Source organism: Mauremys reevesii, linkage group 8, assembly GCF_016161935.1.
Source record: "Mauremys reevesii isolate NIE-2019 linkage group 8, ASM1616193v1, whole genome shotgun sequence".
In the NCBI taxonomy this organism is placed as follows: domain Eukaryota; kingdom Metazoa; phylum Chordata; order Testudines; family Geoemydidae; genus Mauremys; species Mauremys reevesii.
Window position 1 is genome coordinate 77,659,506 of NC_052630.1, and position 20,736 is coordinate 77,680,241.

General features: G+C 41.5%; 1 protein-coding gene across 6 annotated transcripts in view; it reads right to left on the reverse strand.

Moving 5' to 3' along the window:
* Nucleotides 1-2,678: 2,678 nt before the first annotated feature.
* LRRC8D (leucine rich repeat containing 8 VRAC subunit D) overlaps nt 2,679-20,736 on the reverse strand; it is a 78,654-nt gene continuing 60,596 nt past the window's right edge. For 5 of the 6 annotated variants that reach the window (XM_039486245.1, XM_039486244.1, XM_039486240.1 and 2 more), the window contains one exon: nt 2,679-5,558. In XM_039486245.1, the coding sequence (XP_039342179.1) occupies nt 2,983-5,556 (2,574 nt within the window). In that variant the 5' untranslated portion in view covers nt 5,557-5,558 and the 3' untranslated portion in view covers nt 2,679-2,982. Of the gene's footprint in view, nt 5,559-17,448; nt 17,469-20,736 lie in introns of those variants that run through there. The other variant, XM_039486246.1, reaches the window with a different exon arrangement.

Genomic DNA, 20,736 nt, shown 5'->3' on the forward strand with positions numbered 1-20,736 from the left:
CAGGGCAGTGGTTGACCAGGCAAGAAGGGGATGCCTCCCCAACCTAATGAGACTAGCCCCAAACACTTAGCATTGTACAAGCCAGAAAAAGACAAATGATGGGCCAGTAAAGTTAATGGGAAAACACAGATAACCCCAGCTAGAATGTCCCCACCCACGTAACCATGGTCACCATGGCAGGAGGAAAAAAAGGAAAATCGCCTTTTTGAAAAGGAGGCTTGAAACTGAGCTCTTGATCCAGAACTGGAGGAGCAGTCTTGAAGATGGGGAGGAGGGAGTGGCTGCCTGTCAATGCTGGATCCCCTCTATGGAGCAGGGCACACTGGGAAACTGTTCAAAGGCACTCGGTAACTTGTGTTAGAAAAGGAAATTTATATAATATAGACGTGCAGAGCTTGAAGTTGTGTCTCTATGTTTATTTTCTCTGTAACTGGTGTTTGCTTTTCCTTATTATTTCCTCTCTGAATCGGTGATTTTTCTATTAAATAAACTTGTTTATTTTTACCCCCAGGCAGTCTCTGGTGTGAAAACTGTGTGGCGTGTGTGCACCAAAATAAGCTGGGAGCAGGTTTCATACCTTTGGTGTGATGAACCAGAGGGGGGAAGTCTGAGTGTCTGGTAGACAAGAACTCGGGGTAGATGGATTTGGGAACTCTTAGGACTGGAAGGGCCGGCAGAGTCACCCCACAAGTAACAACCAGGCTGGTACAAGCCAGGCTGAGACCTTTATGCCTGGGGGCTGGCTACTGGAGTCATAGCAGCACAGCATTACAGCACCCGAAGTTCCAAGACAGGCACTGACAGAGCACCTTACTGGTTTGAGAGAGCCTCAAAATGTCACAATCCCACAATGGAAAGACTCCCAGAAAGCACTGAGCACAGGAGCAGAGCAATGCACTATGGGATGCCTGACCAGCATGCTGAATGCCGGTTTCAAAATATTGCTGTGCTGTGTGGCAACAATTATTTAAGGCAAAACCTACCTTAATCACGAGGTGATAATGTCATGCGTCTGAACTGCTCATGCAACACTTGTTGCAGATCACTTAACACAGATTCGCAAAACTGGCAGCAAGTTGCAAATGCAGACATACCCTTACTTACAGTGACATGAATTGGGAGTAGCTCTACTGAAGTTAGAGGAGTTCCACCACCATAGCACTGGTGCATGAGGAGAATCAGGCCCTTGGATTTTAAGCAGGGCTGTAGCACAGTTCAGTACCTAACCACTCTCCAGTAGAGAACTGTTTTAACCATTACAGGAGTCTAACTTGTAATCAGATCTCCCAGCAAGTGATTTTGCAGATTAACAGTTTATACTTCTAGTATCAGAGGGGTAGCCGTGTTAGTCTGGTTCTGTAGAAGCAGCAAAGAATCCTGTGGCACCTTATAGGCTAACAGACGTTTTGCAGCGTGAGCTAGAAGTGGGTATTCATCCACGAAAGCTCATGCTGCAAAACGTCTGTTAGTCTATAAGGTGCCACAGGATTCTTTGCAGTTTATACTTCTGTAGTGATTCAGGCAATACTAAGTCAATTGAAAAATAATACACTGTGCTGGCTGCTTTTTCTCAATTTATTTCATGCCTCATCTGGCAAGTGTTTATAGATTCCTATGCTAACATTGTCAGTGCTTGAATGACCCCAAAATTGGATTTGTTTGGAGGAAGGATTATCTTGTGGTTAAAAGCACAGACTGTCAGGCCTCCTGTGTGAAACTGGGCAAGTCATAGCCTCACATTCCGCATCTGTGAAATAGGGCTGATTCCCGCCTCCTTCACGCAGGTGAACATAAGAACAGCCGTACTGGGTCAGACCAAAGGTCCATCTAGCCCAGTATCTGTCTACCGACAGTGGCCAATGCCAGGTGCCCCAGAGGGAGTGGACCTAACAGGCGATGATCAAATGATCTCTCTCCTGCCATCCATCTCCATCCTCTGACGAACAGAGGCTAGGGACACCATTCCTCACCCATCCTGGCTAATAGCCATTTATGGACTTAGCCACCAGGTGTTGTAAGACAAAACATTCATCAGTACTTATAGAGCACTGTGAGATTTCTGGATGGAAGGCTCTGTAGAGGAGTAAAGCAGCAGTAGTGAAATCACTGTATCTTTATCTAAAGACCTTCTACCATCACCTTGCAAAACAATTCAAAATGACGAAGTTCAGTACTTGTCCTAGGGCCAATCCAACAGCTTAGTGGTAGGGATCTACATTTGACCATCTATCACCACTCCAGTTAGCAGTATCTGGGAGCACAGTAGGGCAACACAAATCCGTTCTGAAATGGGGAAAGGCCTTTACTGCTTAGCAGAAATAGCACTGTGTACAAAGGACTGGTGCTCTAGTACTGGTGGATTATAATGGGAATCCCATCCAAAAAATCAGGCCTTGTTGGTGAGGGATGTGGAGGAGCCCTGCTCCCACAAGCAAATCACATACCCCTTTGTAAAACAATTGGAAGTTTTGCTGCAGTTCACAACATCACAGGCAGACATACATCCTCAGTAAGTGAGGCAGCAATGTATGAGAATTAATACTACATTACAAACCAATGTGCATTTCAAGTACTTTTAGGATAATACTGTAGTAGAAACCACTCACTTTTGCGCATTTTTGGGGAGGAAAATAAAGTCTAGACATTAAAGAATAACTTATATAGTAAGAAAAAGGTCATCGGTTTAATCAATCATTTACTTTAAGCAGGCAAGCAATTTGTAAACATTCAAAAGCGGCAGCATCCAAGTTACAAACAATTTAAAAGAAAAAGAATTGAGATTAAGGGTTTTTTCTTTCAAAAAAATTGGAAATGATCATTTAAAATGCTACAAACACTGAACACTCAGTTACATCACCTATCATCCTGCTAATAGTTCTTTCTTATAAAGATTCCAGTATTTCTAAAATTCATGATCTTGTAATAACTTGTACATTAGCATTTGCTGCTTGGAAGTCAATTGCTTGGGAGTTACACCGGTATTTAAATCCCATTAGCAAAGGTAATGCTTGTGTCTTGATTCAATACTTCTTTAACTTCTGAAGGCAAAGTGTCAAAGAGGTGATCTTCCACAACAAGCCCGCTTTTCCTGAGAAGCCGACATTGTCCTAGCATAGCTGGTAGCCGATCTAAGCAGTTTCCCTTCAGTTCCAGGTGAGTTAGTTGCACGAGCTGACCAATTTTATCTGGGATCGAGGTAATACAGTTTTGCCCCAGACTCAAAGTCCTTAATTTCACACATTTAAACAACTGTTTTGGCAACATATCCACTTTGTTTCCTGTGATATGCAAATGCTGCAGATTTTGAAGCAATCCAATTTCCACTGGAATTGCTGCAATTGAGTTATAGCTTACATCTAAGCATCTGAGTTTCTGTAAACTGAACACTGCAACTGGCAAGGATTCGAGTTTGTTATTGGAGAGATAAAGTGACTCCAAGTTCTTTACATGGGTAATGGAGGAAGGAATGTTGACTATTTTATTGTGCCACAACTTTAAGCAAGTAAGTCTTTTTAAGTGCTGGAAGCTGATGACTTCTTCAATTGTGCGTATGCTATTTGATTTTAAATCCAGATCCTGTAAATTAGACAGACTGAAAATGGCATGTGGAATTCTCTCCAGTTCACAGTTCTGTAGTTCTAACTCAGCTACATTCATCATTTTCTTAAGGCTATTCAGTACCACAAGCTTGGTGCCATCATTGTGAATTATTAGTTTTGTTAGGTGCGGTGCCACATCTGTGATATTGGTGGGGACTTTGGTCAAATTGCTCTTCACATGGAGAATTTTAAGGTGTCTTAACTCTCTGAGAGATTCAAGCCCTATCATCTTATTGTTTTCAGAATTCAAGTTGCCTATCAAGTATAACTCACGGAGATTTTTGAGCAAATACACCCAAGCAGGAATTTCTGCAACATCTGTGAATTTCACGTGAAGACATCTCAAGTTGTCACGGAGGAAGCTGAAAGCAGTCTGCTCAACCTTTGCAGGGCAGTGACAGAGATGAAGCTCTTGAAGGTTAGTCATCTGGGAGATTTTAGCTGGGATTTTTGCTTCAGGAATCAGCTCAAGTTTCAGCACATCCAGGTCTGTCAGATCAAACACTGCATCAGGGACCCCTGATAGCATGAAGAGATGCAGCTCTTGCTTATCCTGTGCATTGCGGGAGACGTGCTGCCGAAGCTTTTCAAATGTCCACTCGTGGTTTAAACTAATTTCACGCAGCTTGTTTTCACTTACCTCTGACAAGAAGACACCAAATCTCTTGGAGTACAATTGGTCGTATTGATCTACCATATGCAAAAGAAATGCAAAATCGTTTTTAACATCAGGAATATCACTGAAGCTGCTCTCTTCTCTGACCTTCTCAAAGGAATATTCTTTTAAGGGTATTCTAAACAACCAGAAGAGTGTGTACAGACAAACAAAACCATACACACAAATGAGAGAAATGTAGCTGATAAGAAGCTTTTTCAACATATAAGCCATATTGTGTGTGCACTCAAATTCCTTATAGCCAATCAAATGCTCCACTTTTGGCTTGCAGTTGTGCTCAAAACTAATCTCATTTACAAAGTTAGCGGTATAACAAAGAATAAATATGAACTTGACTGTCTTGATGACTGTCTGGACAACATAGAGTTTATAAATCAAGTCACTGTCCTCCACATGGGCCCGGAATTTTCGAACTTTTTCAAACAGGGCTTTGGCTTGTTCTCCATCTTTTTTATCTAAAATAGTCATGCTGGGAACCTCAATCACTGGCTTTTCAGCTGAAAACTTGAAGCCCGTCTTGGTTATCATGGGAGTACTAGCACTTGGGCTTCCTTCATCACTGCTAGTGGAAACGTGCTTTGGCAGGGATTGGGCACCTGTTAGTCTCTGTTTGTTCTCCTCAGAGTCCTCACATGCTGTTTCAGATAATGCTTTTGTAGTCCACGGGGATTCAAAACACTTTCCTAATATAGACACAAAATGTTCAATTTTTGAGCATGTTTTGGGATATTTAAACCAAAAATTGCTACTGACCATTAAAATAATAGTATGTATGAGAGCAAGATAGGGAAAATACTTTGAATACCAAGGAAGAGCCAAATGATAGCACATCTGGTTAATAAATACATATTGCTGATAATCCAAATTGGTTTTTCGGCCTGAAGAATCCTGTTTCTCATTCTTCGGCTCCTGATTTGATACAGTAGATTGCAACTGAGAATAGGTAGTTCTGCTCAGTGGTATGTCTGGTGTTATGGTAGGTTCACTTTCAAATGAAACTGTTCTCATTGCCATTTCTTTATCCTGATCAGTGGTTGCTTCAAATCCTGGTGTAACATCAGCATTCCCTGGTATGCTGGGTTGTGCTTTTGAATTTACAGCAGACTGCAATACTGGCAAGCAGACCACCTGATCTTTGGTCAGCTGCATGGTTCCAGCAAAGATGGCAACCATTAGCATAACAACAGCAAGATAATCCATAAATACATCCCACCATGGCTTCAGGATGCGGTAAGTTGGCTGAATGTCATTAAGTGATGCAACTTCTGCCAGGGTAAACATTCCTGAAACAAAACAAAACATAAGTTACTATCATTTGTTGACGACAGACTGGCTATAATTTTTTTTTTCTATTGAACAGCATAACATCACAAGACATAGAATCTGAAAAAGTTTTCCACTGCTCTTTGTATTTTGTTGAATTGTATGCTATTGTCCACCACCCCATAAAATGGAAGCTAGTCAGACAGGATTCTTTCAAGGGTGTACGGTATCTCTAGAATAACAACAAAATCTCTCTCTTTACTTACTGTCAAATTATATTTAGAGAGAGCCATCACTTAACAGGTTTGCACTGTATGATATAAATATCTGGACTGTTAAGAGCTGTAGTTGATATATTTTAAAAACATGAATAGCAAATAGAATATACCTTGCGAAAATCAGTTTCTGTAGAAGTGATTGCACTGTGCACTTTGAATATGTAAAGTACTATATTAGTGTTAATTAAAAAATATATATTTTAAAACAGAAAAAATACATTTTCCAAAACATTCTGCACTCTCTTATAACAATATGACAAAGCCTCTCATTTCCGATTCATTCAAATAAGCTTTAAAAAAAAACACCCAATACATTTCACTCCTTTGTTATCAGATCCTTTTCCTTAGGTACCACCAACTCATATCTTAGCAATGTTAATGTTTCAGCTATTATATACAAATTCTATACTAAAAGAGCTGCTTTCAATATTTTTATTTTATAGTAAGATATTCAAACTATTTAAAACAGTCTGGAAAATGGATAGAACCTTTCGTTTCTCAGTTAATGAAAATAAAAAAAAAGACAATTATCTGGAAATCAGTTTATATAGCAAACTAGTTTTCCAATTAAATTTTTTCCATTGCTACCTTGAACTGTAAATCTGATTTGGATTCCCACCCAATCCTTGTTGCAGCATAGTTTACTGCCCATCCAATAGATGTTTCCTTTTATTATTATGCAGTCTGGAGGGCTGAACCCATCTGTTCAAAGAATAAACTTCCCTTACAACCAGGATGTGGTAAAAACACCAGTGTAACTGTTATATTCATGACTAAAATTTGTAATTTCATCTGTAATTATGTAGTGCATGTGTCACGTGCATCATATATACCCACACGAGCAGCGGGAGGGGAGGAGGGGAAGGGAAATCTGTATCACATACAGTCAGTTTAACATAGTAGGAGTAAAAAGAACAGGAGTACTTGTGGCACCTTAGAGACTAACAAATTTATTTCAGCATAAGCTTTCGTGGGCTACAGCTCATTTCTTCGGATGCATAGGAGTAGCTAATGGTGAGAATGGCCAGTCAGGATACTAGGAGAATCCAAAGCAGACAGGCCTAGGATGGATCAGCTGGGTTAATTATTTTAACGGTGTGGCAGTTCAGATCTACGCAGAAGTACACCTCAGTTTGCTGTTTGTTACTTAGGGGGTACAGTCACAAGTGTACATGCACAGCATGGGATCACTTGGTTATTTCTAATCCATATTTCTTCATACTTGTCAAATAAGCTTGGACAGAGTCTATAGCAGACACTGAATATTTACAGGCCAAATAGTGCAATTAATAGTTGCCTCTTGCTCACATCTGTGTGCAGAACTCAAGAACTGGCCACATTCCATTTGGCCAACTTCTTATATAAATAGAGTTCACCTTTAGGCTGAGAATGAGCACGAGACATTTCAGCCAAAGCCAAATTTTAGTCAGAAAGTTATAGGCACCTGAAAATAGGAGCCCAGAATAGAAGAGTCAGAGCCATCATGCTGCTACAACTACCTACACTGTAGCTACAACACAAAAGCCACGGCCCACATCATCACCTCCTGTGGGGAAACTCAAAGGAAGCAGCTTTGAAGGAGGCAGTCTTCCATGAGGATCTGTACAAGGGGATGAGGACAGCATGTTCCTTTCTCCCTCCCTCCCTCTGTCAAAACAAGGTGTGGGGGCCACCCACAAACCTGGTGGATCTGGTCATTTGCTTAGAGACCCAGTACCTCCAGACTGATGCTGGCCTTCACTGATGCCATCCACTCAACGTGGCTCCACTGGAGCCACTTTACCAGGGATTCCTGCGCCCATGATTACTCTGGGGGAATCCCAAATCGAACAGCCTCCACAGTAAAGAGAATACATCCCCAGGCTGGAAAGGCCCACTACTGCTTCAGCTGAAGTCAATGACAAAACTCCTATTGACTTCAATGGGACTAGAACCAGACACCGTATGGTAGTCATTTGTAATTTATGTAGACAAACATATAATGATCCTCCCCACCCCTCAGGGCTGGGGTCATAGGTGGCAAAATGGCTATCCCACCCAGCGTGGGAAAGGAAAATAATATTAATAATGTTTTTTCCTGTAAAGATCTTTCAAAGGGGCTTTGAAATAAGGCTTCTGATGGTTTCAGATACTTTCTGCAAGGTCTGGTCTACACTAGAATTTTAATAAAATTTCTTCACCAATGAACGGTAGCAGTGGTGAGACAGCTAGCAAAGAAAGGCCACCAACATCTACTGGTACTTTGCCCATTGTCAGCTAGACCTATGCTGAGCGTGGTCAGTCGATGCAGCAGCCAGAGAACTAGCTGCCAGTCTGTTCTACCATTCCCACCACTGTACTACTGCTACCGGTGGTAGTACAAGAGCAGCAATTTTCTCAAAAACTTCCTTATGTAGACACAGGGTAACTATGCAGAAAATGGTTTCATTCAGTCTATGCTAGCAGAAGCCATTTTCAGTTCAGGGGAACCTATTCCTAAAACCACTGCCACCAAGGGCTTAATTTCACAGTGTAGAAAGGATGCCACGAGAACATTTGTATAACACTGAAAACTGGCCACCATCAGCAAGTTAAGAGTCATCCAGTGGGCTGGGGGAGAAATGCGCAAAATAGAGAAAGAGCACAAGAGTTCAAGTGGTTGTTGATTTTTTTTTTTTTTAATAATCTATTGCAGACTTTGTCCTACGCACAAAATTATTTCAAAAGTTTCAGTAAACTTGATAGTTGCTGTAATCCTCTTACTGTAGGCTGCAGCCAGTGTGATGTAACAAGAGCTTTACACAAGAACAGCATTCAGCTCTCTGAACAGGTCTTTTCTTTCAAGTTACTGAAGCCCACAGAAGAACTGCTCTTTCAACAGAGATTAGCAGTTATGAAACATGGAAAATGATGATGTTTTACAATCTAAAATTCAACATGGCATAAAAAGAGAGGTAGACAGTTTCTAGCTAGTATCGTTGGGTCTATGAACTGAAAACTAGCTCTCCTTTCCCCACCTGTAAAATATTTAGGCACTCTGAGTTAAAAACAAAAACAAAAAAACAAAAAGGTCCACACAGTTCATAAGTCACATTCTGACAAGCTGCAAGTGAATTTGATATACTCCACAACAAGTCCTTAATCTCCTCAATTTCACTGAACTAATAACCATAAAAACTGAATTCATACTTCAATGCTAATTTTTCACATTCCATCTATTTCAGATTTGGAGGACCTGAGACTTAAATTGAAGACAGGACAACGAGTTTGCCACTGTTTTTATGATTATTTTACTAAAAAGGACAACTCTAAGTATTTGCAAAGTTTTAACATGTTTTTTGTTCCATAGTTTGTAATACCCTTTCATAATCTGGAAAGCAATTTCTTTCACAACCATTTTTCATCTTCATTTTGGGGATAAGGATTAGGATTGATGGGAAGGCAGAAACTGAACTACTCCTGTAAGTCTAATGTAGGAATATCAGACTCATTCTGCATTGGGGGGACAAACTATAGTTTAAATTTGGATCTGTGGCCTGGAGTTAGAAAACCAGGGCCATAAACAACACTTTGACTATAGCAGGCTCCCTGTTGAAGTCAACGGGAGTTCTGTGCAAAGATCCAGGGCAGCCTATTCTGTAGGTTGGCATCTTAGAACCTTGGAGAACACATACCATTCCATTGGAAAGCCAAGCACCTGATTTCCTGTGGTAAAAAACCCATCTCCTTCTAGCCCTTGTGGTTCATCAGGCACTGAATGGTAAATAGGCCTCCAGTATCCCAGTCAAAGCACTGCTTTTTTGACATCCTAGTCAAGGACTGAAACTAGAAAGTCCTGGTCCCTGAAGATGTTTTTCAGTGATTTCCATTCCCTAGCACAGAGTTTAGAGGGCAGACACTTAGTTTAAGACAGTGTGGTTCAGTTCAGTTTTGATGTAAAACTAGTAATTTCAATTATTGCTATTACAACATGACAGTTTAACGCTACATAAATAGCAGGAATACACAAGAAAGCTATCTACAGGAAATCCTTGTATTTTGATGAATAACCTCCTCTCCTTACCTAAACCTTCCAACAAAATAATCATTGATTTAGCCAATCTAAGTAGTCAAGATGATAGAATTTTATCTTAGTCTATCTTTGGATCAATTATGGTTAGCGTGGTTAGGAACCTCAGTTTTACTCTCATCTCCTCCTAAAATCTTAAAAAGAACCTTCAAAGTCCTGGCAGCATGAGTGCACCAACTCCCCTTTCATTGTGAAGGTGACTTGGGAGGTCTAGAATTAAAAATATTTTAATTTATTCTATTATATAGGTAGCTATCAGGGCAGTTTAATGATTCCTAAAAGCTCCAACCTCATCTGAGTATAATGTATCTGTACTTTTATTGAAAAAGATAATATTCTCCATAAAGTCTCACTTTCTCTTAGATGTGATTGTAGAAAAACCAAAGAAATTACTTGCAGTTAAAACAATCAGCGCAGAATGAGAACCGTTGGCAATTACATATGCACAGACAGAAAGATAATAATACTACTGATCTAAATTACAGGCTTCAGATAAATCAACAACTGTAACCATTATTACATAAATTGTGTTGCCTGCCCAATTAAATTCCCTTTAATTAGTTTTTGAAAAGTAAGTATTAGCACAGCCCCTGAGAGATGTGATTAACAGCTCAAGAGTTTCGTTGGCAGACCTCAGAAAGCAACTACTCAAACAAACAGCGAGTGGACATGTTGGGATATTTCTTACTGGGTCACAAATTAAACTATTCTATTTGTAAATAATATCAGTGTAAAATCTAAAGGAATCATTGGAATAGGAAGCAGCATCTTGGTTTGCATTCTTTATGTTTATTTACATCCCACTGCTTCCTGTACTCATTGATCAAAATTCATCTGGCTGTCTCTGTGAAAACAGGAGTATCTGTGAGTTACAGGCCCTATTTGATTAACCATTTCATGTTTTCATTAATTTCACAGAAAGTCGGGGGAGGGGGGGAGATGAACAAACAAAAACAACCCCACCCATTTTACTTTCAGGTTCCCAACAACTAAGATGAGCCCACCTGTCTTTGTACCCCTCTGAAAATGGAAAGATGACTTTATCAACGTCATTCACCGGAGCTGATCAAATATTTCTGCCAAAACTTTTCCAACAAAAAAATGCCTGTTTGAACTAGATGAATTCCCACCCCCCAAAGAAGGTTCACTCAGCTTACTCACACACTCTCTCTTTCTCACTCATTCACACACACATTATTCCCCCTCCCCCTCCTCTTTTTTTTTGGACCAGCGCAAGCTATTAATCAACACCTTCAGAAAGGTAAGGTAGTCCCAATATATTTATTCTTAGCTCATATGGAAGTCTTTCTATGCCTCTCTGATCATTGCCACTGATGTTTTCTCTAGGGCTTTTCTGCCTGTGCTATACCCTATAGAAGATGGGGTGACTAGAAGTGAACTTAATATAGTGGATAATGAGCTTGATACTTGTAGTGTCTTGCTAGTGTATGAGGGATTACAGTTGTTCCACGCTTCCTCAGAGAGATCTCAGAGAATGGTATTGAGAACACCTTCTCTTCTTCCCAAGGAACCTAATGCAAGGGGCCAGAGGATTTGATCTTTTCGTCCCTCCTGGATAATGTGTATACAGAGAACCTGGGAGAGATTATGAGGCATTATGGGACCCAGTGCACCATCATACAGATGACATTTACCTCTATGCCTCATTTTCACCAAACGTGGATTATAGGGTTACTGAACCTAGTGGAAGTTCAAATCTGGATGGGAGCAAACTTCCTGAAGTTTAACCTAGACAAGGCATAATCAATGCCAGAAGACTGAGATTCATTTCAGAGGAGACTATGCCTCAAACTTTACTTGGGTGTGCAGCATCACCCTTTCCTAGCATGGTTTAAAGTCTCCTGTCCCATTGGATCACTTGCTGCTTCTAGTTACTCACAGAAGCAGTGGCAACCTACCAATATCGTCTCCCATTTCGAGAGAAATAGGATGAATAAATAGTTATAAGCACATGACAATTGTGTTTTGCTACCTATTCCACTCCGGGTACAATTCAAAGTTCTGACAACGATTATCTTTGTAAGTAAGTGACGTACAAATCAGAACTGATAATTCAGCAAAGTGCAGATTTCTATGCTGAGTGCTCCTACTCATCAGGTCTTGGGGAGAATTCAGCACAGAAATATATAGAGAGATTTTAAATAACTATTTTAAATGTTTCTCAGTTCTGCTTTTTGATACTTCTTGTGTGACTGATATAACAAAATAAGCATATGTCCCTCGCTTCTCACATTTATCTCCAGACTTCTTCTTCTTGTCCAGAGCTATTCCACCCCCAACAATCTTCTATTCATTGAACCTGCAGACGCGGCAGGTAAACAAATGGGCCCCGCCCGCCAGGGGCTTTCCCTGAACAAGCGGCGGACCGGCTTCGAGAAGCACTGTTCTAGACGGAGCGCTGAGTCCCAGTAGGTATATAGAAAGATTAAGCATAGGCCCCTAGTGGCAAACGGTTGCAGGTTGTTGTCTGCCCAGAGGGCTGGGAAACGCTATCCGGCAGACACCGCACAAAGCTGAGCTCCACGTTACATTACTGGCTAATTGTAGAAGGCACAGAAGAGGGGGAAAGGTAGGTTTCAGCGTAGTCCCTCGCTTTAAAACACCAAGTAGCTGGACATACCAATGGAAATGTGGTTGGACAGGTATGAATTAGAGGCAAGAAGTGTGCATAAGTGGGAAGGACAAACACGCATCTAGCAAAGCATGGCAAGAGCCAGACTTGCCCTACACTTGAGGCGTACATTCTCCTGCTAGAACTTGGTATCTGTCTAGTGCATGGCACGTCGCTCTGGAAGTGTAACCGGTAACTAACCCTTAGCATCCCATGGAGTATAAGTAGGGGCATTTCCAGCAGATCGAGGGATGTGATCATTCCCCTCTATTCAGCACTGGTGAGGCCTCATTTGGAGTACTGTGTCCAGTTTTGGGCCCCCTACAAGAAGGATGTGGATAAATTGGAGAGAGTCCAGCGGAGGGGGCTGGAGCACATGACTTATGAGGAGAGGCTGAGGGAACTGGGATTGTTTAGTCTGCAGAAGAGAAGAACGAGGGGGGATTTGATAGCTGCTTTCAACTACCTGAAAGGGGGTTCCAAAGAGGATGGATCTAGACTGTTCTCAGTGGTAGAAGATGACAGAACAAGGAGTAATGGTCTCAAGTTGCAGAGGGGGAGGTTTAGGTTGGGGCCATTAGGAAAAACTTTTTCACTTAGTAGGGTGGTGAAGCACTGGAATGGGTTACCTAGGGAGGTGGCGGAATCTCCTTCCTTAGAGGTTTTTAAGGTCAGGCTTGACAAAGCCCTGGCTGGGATGATTTAGTTGGGTTTGGTCCTGCTTTGAGCAGGGGGTTGGACTAGATGACCTCCTGAGGTCCCTACCAACCCTGAGATTCTAATCTATACAGAAGCCTGTGGAATCCCATAAGATTGGGTCCCTAATCCATGAACTATTGGAACTCATTTACAAAACTTTTCTTAAACATTACATGAATATTTTGTCTCATACTATAAAAATTAGAATTTATAATCCCTATTCCCTACCTTTAGATAGGTTTTGTCCTTTAAATGCATTTTATAAAAAAATCCGATTTAAATAAAAAAATCTGATTTTTTTTAAATCATTGATTTTTATCCACCCTGCATACCACCCACTTAATTAATAATTGCTTGGAAGTATTGATATATAAATCAACCATACACAGATGTGTGGTCTAATCAGTGTTGCTTATGCTTAGAGCAGCAAAATTATTTCTCACTCCAGAGAGGAATGTTACAGGCCCCCTTCCCCCCCCAAAAAAAGTTTCCTAACATTTCTGTTCATCCTAGTCCAAAACAGGCTTCAGTGGGAGCTGCAGGTGCTCAGTACCTCACAGGTTTTGGTCCATTAGGGTTACACTATGTGACAAGTGTTCTTTTGATTTATGAACAACAATTCAGAGAGAGCCTATGAGCCTGATTCTCAGTTACACTAAGGTCCCTTTATGCTGGTCTAACTGTCACTATCTCTGCCATCTCCCCAGTCGCAGCAGCAAATCAAGGGAATGTCAGGCCAGACGGGCAGCATACATCTGAAAGAGTGACCCCTTCATGTGGGGAGAGCTGTACAACCAGAGGTACACGAGGCAGGGTTTCAAATAGTATGCCAATTGCAATTGCCATGTGCACGCATACCTCTGTATCTTTGCCACTCTCCCATCCCCAGTTGGGTCATAAAAGGTGCCAAGGCAGTAGAGGGTGGAGAATAGGAATCTCAGAGTAGGAAGAAAGCAAAAGCTTTGAGTAACAGGAGTATAAATGAGCTGAAAGCCTAAGCAGAGGTCACAAGGGTAGAGCTGCAGGAAGCCAATAAATGAGATCATGAAGAACAAAGAAAAAAGTAGAGATTGAGGTTCATTAACATGACTCTCAATAGTAGTTTCATACTAGTCAGTGTTCACTGTTTCCATTCATGCACAAACACAACAGCTAATCAAGAGAGGGTAATAAAGAGTAGAGAGGGGACGGAGCGGAAAGCATTTCCTGTTGCAGTGTTATAACTCATGAGGTATATACCCACATCATTAACACTGTCTTTACTGAAGACTCCCATGGCTTTGCTAAAAGCTATTAATTATGATAGCACCTAGCAGCTCGTCACAGGTCCCTATTGTGCTGTACAAGCACAGAACAAAAGCTGGCCCTTGCCCCAAAAAGCTTACAATCTAAATAGGAGCTTAGAGTCAGTGTTTTAAAAGCTGTACATGCTTTAAATCAGTATAAGCCACACCACCTAGGAAAGAAGGACACACAAAACTAAGAGATATTGTTAATGGAACTAAGCCACACAATGAGCTTGTGTACTGACCTTTCACCTCTGCATAACTGAAATCAAATGCTAGCTTCAGTCACCAGGAAACAAATTTGATGGGTTGATTCTAATTCCTGCTCATGTACATTCACAATGCTCAAACTGGCACAATTTTTAGTGTCTACCAAATAAGTATCTTAGACTAGTGTTTCTCAACCTTTTTGATACCAGGGACCGGCTTGATGCCCTCCTAAACTGTGTCAGGGAGATTTCAGGGACCAGCACCCAACCTAGACAAGAACAATACTTGGTGCTGCAGGTCAAGACTGACAGTGCACCAAAGCTATGCACAAACAGTGCTAAATTGTCCCTCATTTACACGAGTACCAAATTAACTCACATTTTACAAGAGAAAAGGATCTGAGCAGAGACAATAGTAGTAGCATTGATTTCAGGTTAAATGACAGATTCACAAGTGAAGTTTGTTACTTACGTAGTAATTAGTTGCTTGAAACTATCTATAATTAGACTATATTGAGATTGTGGATCGACAAAGTATGTCTACACTGCACAGCACTGACAATGGCATGTAGGGTATGCATAGCCACAGTGAAAAGCAGGCTGCGGCCACACTGCGGTGTGTAGCTACATGCAGCACTGAAAAGCTCTAGTGGAGGAGCCAGTGGGATACCACATTGCTAAAAATAGCAGTGTAGACAGGATAGGACCTGCTTGGGTGTGTAGAGAGCTGTGAAGAGTCCATAAAAAGTCAAGTGTGTCTTCACCTCTGGTAAGGCCATCTATGTTACTATTTATACCTGTGCTAGGGGGACGTGCAGGGTATGTATGCGACAGGCCACTATAAAGGAGTGTGCAGTACAGATATGCCCAAAGTTCACATCCCATTCCAAAGAATTTTTAAGATGCACACAACCAGTAATATTGATAAAGATACAGAATGGATTTGTGTACACAAGAAAGAGAATTTGGCAAAACAACTTGTTGTTTAATTGCTGCAGTAAAGGCACCACTAAATATGATTGCTCTTCATTTAACTTGGACTGATTGGGCATATTATATGATCACATAAGGTTATGAGAGACTGTAATCCATATACTGTATGTGTGTTGAGAGTCAGGTTCCAAAATGTGCTATTTCCCTCTATCTTTTTCACAGTGAAATTTGTGCAGGGTGTGTGTTCCCGTCCGTCCGTCCCCACTTTGGTGAGCAGAGCAACAGATTGTAAACATCATACATGCAGCCTGCTGCCTCACCACGAACCAATGTGTCTTTGGTTTCTAGTGAAGTACATGTGGTTCTGCACAAGCACCATTTTCCTTCATTTGCTTCTTCACCATCAAAACAGAGGTTCATTTAAAGAAACAGTAGGATAAGGGAGGGAGAAGGTGAGAGTGAAGTTATATTTACTGTAATCACTTTAGACATCTAAAAAACAGTGAAGCCCCAAGGATCTTTAGGACCCTAATCCCTGATATGTTTGCTGAATCTACTTTTATTTTCAGACCATGTGGTCATGACAGCCCAATAGCCAGAAAAGTCTTTCTGACCTCTCTCCTCTATTCAAAACATGTGTGTGTACATATGCAGAGACTGGAGGATCCAGTCAGTAGCAGATACCTCTGACCTCATCCCTGCCTGCCCTTATCATACAAGGAAGCCATCCAGAGCATGGCCTATGTCAAACAGAGGGTGCAGATCCTTGTTGCCCCTCCCCCCACATACTGCTGAACACCATTGGTTTTATTGCCAGAGGACCCGCTGAATCTGGACTGTTTTGTTGAGGGGTGGAGGGGGGCGGTGGAAGGGAAGCTGTTTTTGTTTTTAAACTTACTACATTTTTTCTCTTACAAATATAACAACATGTTCTCTCTAGCAGAGAATGTGTTGTACCTATATTGACCAAGCACAATAACCGTTGGGTGCACTAGGTGTGCTTTATTCTCAATACTCATGAATAAATAAAATACACCCACACTATACATATGCCTAGAGACTGTATTTTTATTTTGGGATTCTGCTGACATGCACAGACCACTAACTGTGTTTTATGATCTACTTCCTCAAAAACCTGCACAAAATGGTGAAGTAAAACAAGAAGAAAACTGCTCTGACAGACTTGCTCTTTTCTAGATCTGCAGCCTCCTTGCTCACTAAACCCTGCTTTAAAAAACAACCCCCTTATCCCTGCCAATATGTTTCACAACGGCCCATCAAACCACAATTGGTGCTGGCAAATGAGCCATTCAGAACACAGGTAATGGTGATCTTATACTACAGAAGTAACATTAGCATTCAGAGTATTTTCCTCAGTGATTTTCAAACTTTGTGTTTACGTTTGGGGGTTACTTGCTGTGTTTGTCTGTCTGTTTGTTTGAAGGACCCTGTGCTGTGGCCAGCAGTTGGAAGCTGTGAGCTTCTAAACAAGGTTTGAAATCTAGAAGCCTCTGTTCATTGGCTGGGCCTTAGTCAGGGGGCAGGGCTATCAGGAAGGCCAGGAATTTATAAAGCAGTGAGTCAGTGACCAGGGAGCTTTGCAACCAGGGGCCACTAACAGGGAGTTTCAAGAGGGAGTGGGAAGGGGGCAAGGTACACTTGCCATTCTTTAAAACCTTTAAACTCAACTATAATCAAAACTTCTTGATTTAAACAAAACCACTCTCATTAACCTAGGTAGCTGTAGGAGAGAATGCAGGCAGAAGCTCAGCAGCAGAGTGGGTGCTATCCTGTTTATTGTGCTCAATGTAGCATGTATGATTACCTTCCCTGTGGGCGGGTGGCGTTTGTGTGCATTTGGTCCAAGTCGCTCCTGGCCCTCAGAGACCGCGTACGGGCTTTGGAGGCCAGGGTGGTGGAACTGGAGGAACTAAGAGAGGTATGTTAATGAGGCTTTCCGGGACACTGTAGATTTGTCCCACCTCTGGTCAGACAGCACCTGCACTGCTGAGGAGGCTGAAAGGCCCAGGGAAACAGAGCAGTCAATGTGAGCAAAGGGAAACCTTCCCATAGTTGGGACCCTCCTTCCAGATGATGTTATGTATCCCCTCACACTGAGGTTACCTCTCCGGGGGAGGGAACTGCAGTCATTAGGAAAAGGCAGGTTTTAGTAATGGGACATTCGATCATTAGAAACGTAGATAGCTGGGTTTGCGATCACCAGGAGAACCGTATGGTAACTTGCCTGCCTGGTGCGAAGGTTGAGGATCTCTGGAGGCATCTAGATGGACTTATGTGTAGTGCTGGGGAGGAACCAGTGATCGTGGTACATGTAGGTACCAATGACATAGGGAAGGGTAGGAGAGATGTCCTGGAGGCCAAATTTAGGCTGCTAGGACAGAGACTGAAATCCAGGACCTCTATGGTGGCATTCTCAGAAATGCTTCCAGTTCCACACGGCCGGTCAGGTAGGGCAGGCAGAGCTTAAGAGTCTCAATGCGTGGATGAGATGATGGTGTAGGGAGGAGAGGTTTAGATTTATTAGGAACTGGAGAAACTTTTGGGATGGGGGAGCCTATACAGGAAGGATGGGCTCCACCTAAACCAGAGTGGATCCAGACTGATGGCACTTAACACTAAAAAGGTTGCAGAGCAGTTTTTAAACTAAGAGATGGGGGAAAGCCAGTTGCTGCAGAAGAGCATGTGGATCTCTAGGTTTTAGTCAGGAGGAGAGGATGGATGTCTTACTAATCTATTAGAGTTCTCTGAAGGGGTCAAACACGTGGACAAGTGGGATCCAGTGGACATAGTGTACTTCAATTTCCAGAAAGTCTTTGACAAGGTCCCTCACCAAAGGCTCTTAAGTAAATTAAGTTGTCATGGGATAAGAGGGAAGATCCTTTCATGGATTGAGAACTGGTTAAAAGACAGGGAACAAAGGGTAGGAATAAACGGTAAATTTTCAGAATGGAGAGTGGTAACTAGTAGTATTCCTGAAGGGTCAGTCCTAGGACCAATCCTATTCAACTTATTCATAAATGATCTGGACAAAGGGGTAAACAGTGAGGTGGCAAAGTTTGCAGATGATACTAAACTGCTCAAGATAGTTAAGATCAAAGCAGACTGTGAAGAACTTCAAAAAGATCTCACAAAACTAAGTGATTGGACAAGAAAATGGCAAATGAAATTTAATGTGGATAAATGTAAAGTATTGTACATCGGAAAAAATAACCCCAACTATACATACAATATGATAGGGGCTAATTTAGCTACAACTAATCAGGAAAGAGATCTTGCAGTCATCGTGGATAGTTCTCTGAAGACATCCACTCAGTGTGCAGCGGCAGTCAAAAAAACAAACAGGATGTTAGGAATCATTAAAAAAGGGATAGAAAATAAGACGGAGAATATCTTTTTGCTGTTATATAAATCCATGGTAAGCTCATATCTTGAATACTGTGTACAGATGTGGTCTCCTCATCTCAAAAAAGATATACTGGCATTAAAAAAGGTTCAGAGAAGGGCAACTAAAATGATTAGGGGTTTGGAACGGGTCCCATATGAAGAGAGATTAGAGAGGCTAGAATTTTTCAGCTTGGAAAAGAGGAGACTAAGGGGGGATATGATAGAGGTATATAAAATCATGAGTGGTGCGGAGAAAGTAAATAAGGAAAAGTTATTTACTTGTTCCCATAATATAAGAACTAGGGGCCACCAAATGAAATTAATGGGCATCAGGTTTAAAACAAATAAAAGGAAGTTCTTCTTCACACAGCATACAATCTGTGGAACTCCTTGCCTGAGGAGTTTGTGAAGGCTAGGACTACAATGGTTTAAAAGAGAACTAGATAAATTCATGGAGGTTAAGTCAATTAATGGCTATTAGCCAGGATGGGTAAGGAATGGTGTCCCTAGCCTGTGTTTGTCAGAGGGTGGAGATGGATGGCAGGAGAGAGATCACTTGATCATTACCTGTTAGGTTCACTCCCTCTGGGGCATCTGACATTGGCCACTGTTGGCAGACAGGATACTGTGCTGGATGCACCTTTGGCCTGACCCAGTATGGCCATTCTTATGTTTAACTTGGGATCCCACTGAATCGGAAAGTTGAAGTCAGTAGTGGCAGCAGTAAATCTTTATATTCTGGTTTTGCCCAAAGGCCCTAATTGGGATTATGGCTTTATTATGATGGGTGCGGCACAAACCAGACAATCCTTGCTCTAGAGAGTTTACAATCTAAAAATGATCATTTGTTAGGCATTGCTGCTGCTTGCTGCTGTACAAGACAAAAAGACAGACAGGATTTATCACAGACTACAACAGAAAAAAGCTGTAGGATAACATATTATATGCTTAATCACGCTAATTCAACCTTCTTCTAGGCAGTCATCCTTGAAGAGGGTTAGCAAAGTGTCTTTGTAAATCCCTTTACAGCCACACTCTGTCCACTGCTTATAGGATGATCCTATCTCCAAAATAAGTCACGCAGAAATGAACAAACTCTACATTCTTTAAAACTACCTTTTCTAGTCAGGTTTGTTTTAACAGTTAATGAAGCATTCTAAATATTTGTTTTAGTTCAGATCATGAAAAAATAAGCCATATGGATGCAGGGAGAAGAAATCTTATTTAATCTCACTTCCAGACAGACTCTCATTCCCCCTAGCATTAAACCCAGTTTGATGTTCTACCCAGCTGTGCCTGAAAAGCAGGAAACACATGCCTGTAGAATTTTCCCATGGGCACTGCTAGACTTGTTCCAGATTCTTATCGCTAGAGTCATGATTATCAGAGCCCTAACTTGATGCACTAAAAAAACCTTTCCAACAGGCATTGTCAGAGGTACCCACTATTGCTCTATTTCGCTATCTGGCTTTTACAACTAATATGGAGTCTATTTAGTTAGCTAGGCAAAGAATCAACTCAGAGACAGAACATTTACTTTTTTCCCCAGGCCCCATTCCTCCAGTAATATGTTTTCCATTTGAATTTATTCCTGCAAGTTCTTTCCACACCATTTAAGACAGCAGAATAATAGTTTCCCAAGTTCTCAGGCAACATAAAGAAGATCTGTCCCTCTCTTCAGAGGAAAACAAATTAAATCAGTTTTTTG